This window comes from Cyprinodon variegatus, unplaced genomic scaffold, assembly GCF_000732505.1.
Source record: "Cyprinodon variegatus isolate N-32 unplaced genomic scaffold, C_variegatus-1.0 Scaffold3067, whole genome shotgun sequence".
Taxonomy (NCBI): Eukaryota; Metazoa; Chordata; class Actinopteri; order Cyprinodontiformes; family Cyprinodontidae; genus Cyprinodon; species Cyprinodon variegatus.
In genome coordinates, this window is record NW_015153520.1 from 1 (window position 1) to 10226 (window position 10226).

The window sequence follows — 10226 nt, forward strand, 5'->3', positions numbered from 1 at the left end:
AAAATAATAACGGTAACTCCATTGAAATGATTCAAAACTAAAGTAACGAGACAATTTTTTTAAATGTAAGGAGTAGAAAGTACAGATATTTGAGTAAAAATGTAAGGAGTAGAAGTAAAAAGTCGGCATAAAAATAAGTAGTAAAGTAAAAAACTGATTCCACATCATCTGGTTCCCAATGTCCAAAAAGCATGATCATGGCATATGGCACAACAGCCTTTATTTGAAAACGAACAGTTAGCGGATCCACAGCAGCAGCCGCTAGGACGTCTGAGGCAGGTAACTCTGGAGAGAGGAAACACAGGTTAGTGATCACAAAAACCTGACCTGGATGGAGGATGAGGTGAGTCACTAACCTGGTTTAGAGTTCAGTCCGTGCCCAGAGAGAGAGGTTGATACCAGCCGGTCAGCTGACAAGATGCAGTGCTTGTCAAACAGAGAGTTCCAGATGTGGAGCCTTTCAGCACAGAACTGACAGGAGATCAGATCTGAGCAGATGATGGAGGAAGGCAGGATAATCTAGAGGGTGAAGTTAAGAGGCAGATCCAGCATCAATCCACAGTAGATTCCAACAGAATCAGAAGACAGGTCAAAGAAACCAATCAGAACAGGGGTAGGCAGGCTCAAAGATCTGAAGACAGAAACGGGTCAGGATCAGGCAATCAGATCACTATAAGTAACGTTAGAAAACTCTCACACCAAAGGCTCAAGAATAATCTGGCACTGACGACTGGGAGCAAGCACCTTAAATAGAGCCAGGAGCAGATGGATCAGATGAAAACCTGGGCAGAGTTAGACAGGTGAATGGAATGAGCAATTAAGCTAGCCATCATTAGCCAGCTAAAGTTACAGAATTACATAATAAAACTCAATGAAATTAACCTTTATTGTCCAACTATGGGCAAATCCAGATATTCAAGAAGTAAATGACTGAAAATTGTACAACAGGAAAAAAAAATACAGGAATCAAATTCTCTGATAAAATGAAATATGTAACTGAGTAGGACGAAATGGAAAATTATTAAATGTGCATGAAGAAAAAAGCAATAGAACATATGTATGCTGTTCCTTTAACATCAGGGATGTAAAGCCACATTGAGCTTTTTGAGAAAAAGTGATGGTTATTAAGTCTAACAGCAGCTGGGGGGAAGGATCTATAAAAATGCTGATTTACACACATAGGGGGCAGCATTCTTTCACTGAAGGAGCTCTTAAGCTCTTCAACAGTTTAATGCATGCACTGGAAGCAGGGGACATTGTAGGACAGCGGTGGCCTTTCTGATAAACTTATATAACCTCTTGCTCTTGGCTAGATGAGCTGCTGCTCCAAAGAATACGTCATAGAAGGGGGTTAATGCCACCTAAGAGTGAGAAAATGTCTTTGGGAGTGCCCCCAGGTACTGTCTGTTCTGACCCTTACTATAAAGAGCATCAGTGTTCTTATTGCAGTCCAGTTTATTGTTCAGACATACACCCATCTTAATGTGTCATTGTGGTGGGTCTGAATACTGTTATGGATCTAGAATCAGATAACTGGGGGACAATGTTAAATGCTAAAGCTTATGAAGAATGAAGAAAAAGCCTCTTCTTTCTAAACTGAATCTGGCAGTGTAATTTAGATTTTAAGAGCTCTGTCTTAATGAACACCAAGAGCCCTGGAAAAACCTCCTTACTGTACCTTTTTTTTCCCCAAAAGGCCATATACTTTAAAAAAACAAATGCAAAATCAAAAATAAACTTTAAAAGTTTCTATGTAATGAAGGCAGAAAAATAGTTCAGAGCACTGTGCTCCTTTGGCTGTTTATTTATTTATTTATTTTTTTTAAGAGCGAATCTATGACATATACCAGTTTTTACTCCCCTTGGTTGCCTCTCTGACAACAAGGAAGCTCTGTCCTTATGTCGTCAATAACAGAATATGCTGGCCAACCACCGTTTTAAGAAATTAGTCTTTGATTTAACTTTTATACTCTCATACTTTTCTGCAGGCTGTTTGCTGAATGTCGAGTCATAAATCTTACCCAAACACATGGTTGTCTTATCATCCCTAATGCTATTGTTTACTTCACTTTATATGTAACATTTGGAAAGGTGAGGCATAAGCAGCACTATTTGGATGAGTCAGTCAACATATCAGCTCTGACTCTCATACCAACTTTCGAGCGAAGTGGTGGAGGATTTGTTTTCTATCTTAAGTGTTTACCATAAATGGCTTTGTTGAAGTTTCAAATTATGCATTCAGTTTTAATTTTGGTTTTCACGCTTCTTGACAAACAAATCTCCTTAACCTATCAAAATGAAAGAGATATTTATTTTATCTAGTATTTTATTTATAAAGCAGGGATGCTATTTTGTTTTAACAAGTTTGGCTGTTTGAAATGCCAACTAACTATCTTTTATTTCTTGTTTCTTCTCTCTTATCCAGCTGTTCCTTCTGCCCCTCAACGGGTGATCTCAATGGTGAATGAAACTTCTGTTAAACTGGAGTGGAGCCCACCACTGGAGAGTGGTGGTCGAGAAGACGTTGTCTACAACATCATCTGTAAAAGCTGCGACAGCAGGCGAGGAGGCTGCACCCGCTGTGGAGACAATGTTCAGTTTGTTCCACGGCAGCTTGGGCTAACAGACACAAGTGTCCACATTAGTGACCTCCTGGCTCACACCCAGTACACCTTTGAAATTCAAGCTGTTAATGGAGTCTCTGACCAGAGTCCATATTCACCACAGTACACGTCTGCCAACATCACAACTAACCAGGCTGGTAAGGGAACATCTTTTAAAATATTGTACCCATCAAGACCCAAAGGACATGGGGTTGGGGTTGAGGGGTTAACCAAGTAATTAACACACACAAAGGCAGAATTGAACCTCTATACAGCTCACTTCAGCACAGACGTCTTCCTGTTTGTGGAACACAGCTGGATATTTGGGGTTAAATGGGGTTAAGCGGCTACTATCCTATACTATGCCATCATATGCACAGAAAGGCAATTCTATTATTTGATCAAAATGGCATATCACTGTAAAACTTTTTTACAAAATATAGGTGCATAATAATTGTGATCAGGGGATAATTATTGTTAGGAAGAACTAAGTCTATCACTACTTTAGCTGAAAATGCTCCATAGGCTTTAATACCACACTTTTAGCTTTAAGCCTTACTATGTTTTTTTCACCAAACTTGCTGGTGAGGTCATTGTGGCTTTGTAGTATGTTCTTCTAGCTTAACATCTTTTTGGTTTCTTCCCAGCACCATCAGCAGTGTCTATTATCCACCAAGTTAGCAAAACTCCCACCAGCATTACTCTGTCCTGGTCTCAACCCGATCAGCCAAACGGTGTTATCCTGGACTATGAACTGCAGTATTATGAAAAGGTATGTCAATTATGACTTGGTCAGTCTTTCCTGTTCAAATACTGTGAGGGGTTTGGGTTCTAAACAGAGAGTTTTCATGCTGAAGCCACTGTGAATTACTTATTGGTGTCTGTGTTTCAGAACTTGGCTGAATGGAACTCCTCTCTGATAAGAAGTCAGACCAACACAGCAGTCATACGGGGCTTAAAGCCTGGGACTATCTACGTCTTTCAGGTCCGAGCTCGGACCGTTGCCGGATTTGGAAGCTTTAGTGGGAAGATGTACTTCCAAACTATTACGATGGGTAAGACCTCTTCCATCCTCTGGCAGAATGTACTAAATAACCTCTGATATTTAGCTAGTTGGTTATAGGAACAAGGGTAATGTCTAGATTTCAGAAGCTTTGCAGAAACTAGATGAAGTTGTGCTGCTTTCATCAGAGGATACGAGCCAAGAACAGGCACGCATCAAACCATAACTGCCGGTGGGGTTTATATTGTAGAAGTAGCTCCAAAGTCTATTTGAGATATTTTGAGAAGTTATGAAAAAATTTTTAAAAAAAAGCTCCATTGATCCCTGTATGCAGCTAAGTAGACATCAGAAAGGTCAGAGATTTCCACAGTAGACAAAGGGAATAATATTGCCTTTGGACAGAAATTAGTACTGTGTCTTCTGCTTGGGAAGTGGAGGGCTTTTCATCTCTCTGTGTCTGTTTGATATACAATATCCAGTTGTTTCCAATAAAGAATGTTGACTTTATTGTTTTACCAATTAGGGTGCATTCACATTGAAAGAGGGCAAATGGCTTACATGATTTATATGCCATTCCTATGTAAAGGGACGATCAAGAGCAGATTAATGATTATTGATGCAAAAGACGTTTCAACAAATCTCCTTTTCTCATACAGGTTAACTGAATAACTTCAATGTGACTTTCACAAAATGATCAAAGCAGGTTAAAAGGAATTCAATATGTCTTAAACTTTTGAGTTCTTAATGGAGTAGCACTGTTATGGCTGCTAGCTCCAAAACTGTTGGATAAAAGTATTCCTGTGATCACGATCTGCAGGTTGTATCAGAAAAGTGGGGGCAGAGTGTTGGATGCTTACTCAACAGCATAGATTCAAACTGTGCATTTTCTCTACATAAGTGCCATTCTGTGTCTTTTGTCTTTTCCTGTTCTTTAGAAGAGTATAATTCCAGTATCCAGGAAAAGCTGCCTCTAATTATCGGGTCATCTGCAGCAGGAGTCGTCTTTATCATTGCCATGACTGTTGTCATAATTGTTTGTCGCAGGTAAGGTATTATTTCACTGTAGAGCAAATGGGGCAGCAGGGTGTGACCATGTTAAAAAAAAATAAAGTCTGTAGCCAAAAATAAAGTACTGGAGTAGAAACAGATTTTGTCACAAGGGTTTTTTGTTTGTTTAGGTATTCCTGAAAATACCTGGAAAATACAAAGCTTTAATTGCTGTTTCTACACATCCTACTTGGACCTGGAAAGATGTTCTTTTCAGCTGCAAAATTCTTTGCTGCAGTTTTCTACATAATAAGCTATTTTAATGCAAAGCAGTGATGGCTGCATATATTTCTGTAGATGTTAACATTTTGTACAAAGATGTTAATGATTCCAGTCACATCTGCTCCTCTCTTGTGGCAATCAGTAAACCTAATAAATTTACAAGAGGACGTCAGGTAGTGGCCCCACCAAAGTGCCCTTATGATCATGAAGAAGGTCCCTGGTTCAAATCTAGGCCTGCAGTTCTGCATACTTAAACAAACCTGTTATACTTAAAGATCATTCCAGCATTTTTTATCAAATTCACAGTTATTCCTTTGTTTGCTGTACATACACACACTATACACACAAGCATTGCTTCTACCTGCAGACTTTTTAACATAAAACATTTCTTTGTTCGTTCACATCAGGAGGGGTTCAGACAGACCAGAATCGGAGTACTCCGACAAACTCCAACATTACACCAGTGGCCATAGTAAGTGTCTTTAATTTGGTCTGTTGAATTTATGGAATAATTGCCATCTTTAGCAAGATGGGCTCAAGTTTTGGTTTGGTTTGGTGATTTGTGGAAAAGTCTTGATGTTGCTCCTTACTTTGATTTTTTGAACACGTCTATGCTGCTGTTTTATTTCTCTTTGTTGAAGTTTCACCGGGGGTGAAAATCTACATTGACCCCTTCACATATGAAGATCCCAATGAAGCTGTAAGAGAGTTTGCCAAAGAGATCGACACGTCTTGTGTCAAGATAGAGCAAGTGATTGGTGCAGGTAAGAAAACAATGATTTAGAAGGATAATTTAAGAAGAAAGTGGTTTTTATTTAGATTAAACTTTTTTGTTTTATGCTTAAGTTCCTTTCCGTGGTTAGGATCTTTACTATATAAGAGTTTTAGCTGCTGTTGGTAAAGGTTTAATCTATACAAGGGCAAGCTCAAACTAACAAACTTGAAACTTTGAAGCCATTCTTAATTAGAATAAATTAATGTTCAAAAAATTAAGTTCTTGATTTCTTCTCTTAAATAAGGCCAGAAAGGAAAGTAAGCCAGGAACGGTCCAGTGCTTTGTACCAGTAACATATTTAGAGCTGTTACGCAGTTCCGGGAAGACCTGTTTTTTTTGTATCACCAACTTCAGTGCATACTTGTGAGCATGCAGTGGAACTGGTCTGCAGTGTTTCAGTCTCACACACACGTTTTCTATATGTGTGTGGTGATCTTTAAACTCTGAAAAACTTCCTCTGACTATGCTCGTACACAGTAGAGACTGACACAGGAGTGGATTTTCACTCCTGTCCCGCGCCAGTACTGGATTTTTTCTCTTTCTATTTTATTTTATTTTTTGGCATTGATCCTAGTTTTTTTTTTAGTTATTATTGGTTTGCTCCCGCTCCCGTCTGCTCCCGTTAATGTTTAATCCTGTACCATCCCAATCACGTGATCGTTACTAATACTGACTCCAATCCAATGGGAATCCCACGGGAATCCCGTGACCCGTGGGATTCCCGAAAAAATGTCAGTCTCTAGTACACAGTTTTGTCTTTGCACTTACTTAGCTCCATGTTTGCATTTGGATTACAAAATGGTTGGGTACTTGTCAGCTCATTGTTCTCAGCATCATTTTGCGCTCTGCTGTCTTTGCCCTCACAAACTGATTAGGTGTATTTGGCTGAACAACACCATCTGCCAGGAGAAAAAATGCTTCCATCTAACTCAGGATTTTATTTCTTCCAGCTCATGAGAAGTGATGCAACACTATACTTTTTGCCAAATGAATCCTCATCATGTTCAGAATAAATATTGTTATTATCTTACTGTTTATTTTCCCCAATAAATGGACTACAATTTTTATTTACACTGCCAATGTTTTTCTTAAAGGTGAGTTTGGAGAGGTATGTAGCGGAAACCTGAGGCAGCCTGGGAAAAGAGAGATGCTGGTGGCCATCAAGACCCTGAAGGCAGGCTACACTGAACGCCAGAGACGGGACTTCCTGAGTGAGGCATCTATCATGGGCCAATTTGACCATCCCAACATCATCCATCTGGAGGGCGTTGTAACAAAGAGCAGCCCTGTAATGATCATCACAGAGTTTATGGAGAATGGATCCCTTGACTCCTTTCTTAGGGTAAGTCCACCACATTGCCTTCTACAATAAGTATATATATATATATATATATATGATAAGTACCGTAGTTTATTATTATTGTAGTGTGATTTATAACCCTTAAGTTTTAAATTGTGCTTGAATCTTAGCTCTTACCCCACCATCCCATCCCCAGTCTGCCCCGCAAGCAGACAGAAACACTCGTATTGCTATATGCAGTGAGGACCATGAGTTGACTTCCATTGCTTTTCAGGGATTTTTAAACCCCTCTATGCTCTAACTCTGAAAATAACCCTAAACCTAATCATTACTAGTCCATACCTTACCCTAATCCTAATCCAATTGAGACTTTAGACTTAAACCTAACCTTTTGCAAAATGGCTTATGAAGCCCGGCCAAAATATCCTCACTTTGTACAAATGTCCTCACACCACAGGTTAAGGTAAGGTTAAGGTAAGATGGAAACTGGTTCTCACTCTTATTCTAAATAGGAGCACTCACACACACACACACACACACACATGCGCAACATCACACACAAGTCTGTATTTAAACTAACCCTTACTGTTACTAGTTTACTCCTAACTTTGTCCTAAAGTGAATTCACATCATACATCTAAACCAGTGATCCCAGTGCTTTTCACACTGAGCTATCAGAGCTCATTAAAGCAGCTCAGGTGTTCTGATGAAAACAAAGTAAAACAAATTAGTCAAACAAATCGGTCTAACTAAACATTTTGTTCTTCATTTTGTTCCCAATTCCTCAAGTTTAAATGTGATTATAGAGGAGTTACCAGGAGGAGCACCAGCTTTATAAATACAAGTTTATAATATAAGTTTATTTTGTATTTATTTCGATTACTTACTAACTTCCAGGCAACATATTTATGTTGCTTTTTATTTGAGATAGAAAGGATAAATTGCCTAAGAATTGAATGCTCAGATTAAAAGATTAGTTAAAATGTTTTTTATTTCATATTCAAATTTTGTACATTCCACTTTTGCACAATCATCGATACTTTTGACTGAGAGGGGGACTCATGGTAAGACAAAATGCCCAAAGTACTACACAAGTCAAAAAAGGTTGGGAACCACTGATCTAAACTGACGTTGGTCTTTAGAAGGTGATTAAATATGCCAGAAATGGTCCTAAATATGTAACATAAACAAGTACAAACACACAGCCATTTAGGTTATTTGTTTTTTTTTTTTTTTTAAAGAGTGGACCTTGTGAAGCAATCTGACTTAAATACAAAAATGGAACACTACAATTGAATTGACACTATTGGATTTTTCCTTCTTCAAAGCAAAATGATGGGCAGTTCACTGCGATCCAGCTGGTGGGAATGCTTCGTGGAATTGCAGCAGGAATGAAATACCTTTGTGAGATGAACTACGTGCATCGAGACCTTGCTGCAAGAAACATCCTGGTGAACAGCAATCTGGTGTGCAAAGTGTCTGACTTTGGCCTGTCGCGTTTCCTGGAGGATGATACATCTGACCCAACATACACCAGCTCTTTGGTGAGCCCTCCTTTATTATGAATACATTCTCAGCTAGGCACAAATTACTTTTAAACTCTTTGATAAATTGCATTTCAATTTATTTACATAGCATTAAACAAGACATACAAAACCACACAGCATTTAATGCTTACCCTTTGTCTTTTTGTAGGGAGGGAAGATTCCCATTCGCTGGACAGCTCCTGAAGCTATTCAGTACAGGAAGTTCACTTCATCCAGTGACTGCTGGAGTTATGGCATAGTCATGTGGGAGGTGATGTCGTATGGTGAACGACCTTACTGGGACATGAGTAACCAAGATGTAAGTAAGGTCCCGCTGAAGATCAATAGAGAACTTTCATAAACTTGTAATAATTTCAATGAGTTGAAATTGAGATTATTTACTATTGTTCAGTATGACAATTTGATCAAATTTTCCTTGCAAAATACTCAAACAATCTGAACAGCCTTCAATATGCTTTGTAGGTCCTTGGAAGCTCTATTTAGTACTGAAGATGTACCCAATCACCATACAGCAGTACCCATCAGGGTTTGAAATTAACGCCTGCTAACCCACCAAATATGTATCAATATTATCAGTTGAAATTATCACAGCCAATTCAACAAACCACTTCTACATGTTTTTTTATTTTATTTTATTGTAGTCTACAAAAAAAACATCCGACCTAATAATAAAATTGAAATGTGACACTATGACTTTACTACACCCATTAGCACCACCTGCGCAGTGTTTGCTTATTGGTCCATTTGTGACTGACGTCACTCTAGACAGTTGGTTCCTATGGAGAACACAAATGTGAAGCAGTAAGGGTGCTAATGTCGCGGTAAATCTACATTCAAAGTGTCAGAAAAACTTGAGAGCAGACAAAAAGAAAACCTCTCAATGAATAGAACAAAGACGAGACAAAGAAAAAGAAAGGGCTGTGTAATAAAAAGTAGAAGCAATGAGAGAATTTTTGGTTTATGACCTTGGAGACGAAGCCATGAGCTGCACTGACCATTTTTCTTTCTTGTGCAAAATATTTTTTCTACTCTTTGTCTGTAGTACCTCCTCTAAATTAATATTAAAAGAGTTTTTCTTTTCAGTTTTGTCCAGTTTAGTTTTTATATTTTAAATAAATATTTCACTTACCTGCACGACTTTTAATAGGCTGAAAAAAACAAACCTACTTTGCACACTCTATTTTGCAAAATATAAGGAGCTTTACACAGAACCTTATCAGAGTCCAATACTTGATAATGGTCTGCAGCAGTGGCGATTCTAGACCAAATGTACCAGGGGACCAGGAGGGGGCCATTATGTTTTTATGGGGGCACAATCTAGCATGAAATAAAAAACGGGGCAAGTGATTCAAATTTGTTAAGATAGTTGCATGAAGTGAAATTTCTATTGAATTAGTTTTATTTAAAATTCTATGTCTTTTTACGTCAATATACATTCATAATTTAGGAATTCTACATATCTTGGACTTAATTTAAAATGACTGTTCTCTATAAAATCTGAATTAGAACTCAAGAAAATCAGATAAATTCAGCTGTTAAAAATTAGATAATTTTTTTAAATTTGTTTTGAGGCCATAAGAGGGGCCAGGAAAATGATCTTCAGGGGCACTGGCCCCTGTTGGCCCCTGTCTAGAACCACCAATGGACTGCAGTATTAAACATTATGCAGTCTAGATATGTGTGTACAAGTGTAATATGCATTTTGAAAAGTAGTAAATCTAGTTCAGGT

The 10226-nt window shown here is 38.3% G+C and overlaps 1 protein-coding gene across 1 annotated transcript; it reads left to right on the forward strand.

Moving 5' to 3' along the window:
- Nucleotides 1–2343: 2343 nt before the first annotated feature.
- Nucleotides 2344–8795, forward strand: LOC107081144 (ephrin type-B receptor 2-like; the record flags this gene model as incomplete). Its single annotated transcript, XM_015369348.1, has 9 exons — nucleotides 2344–2761; nucleotides 3251–3375; nucleotides 3496–3658; nucleotides 4542–4650; nucleotides 5283–5347; nucleotides 5517–5639; nucleotides 6745–6992; nucleotides 8279–8494; nucleotides 8646–8795. Coding segments are annotated over exons 1-9 (1617 nt in total), but the record flags the coding sequence as incomplete, so codon positions are not given.
- Between the last annotated feature and the right edge of the window lie 1431 nt (nucleotides 8796–10226).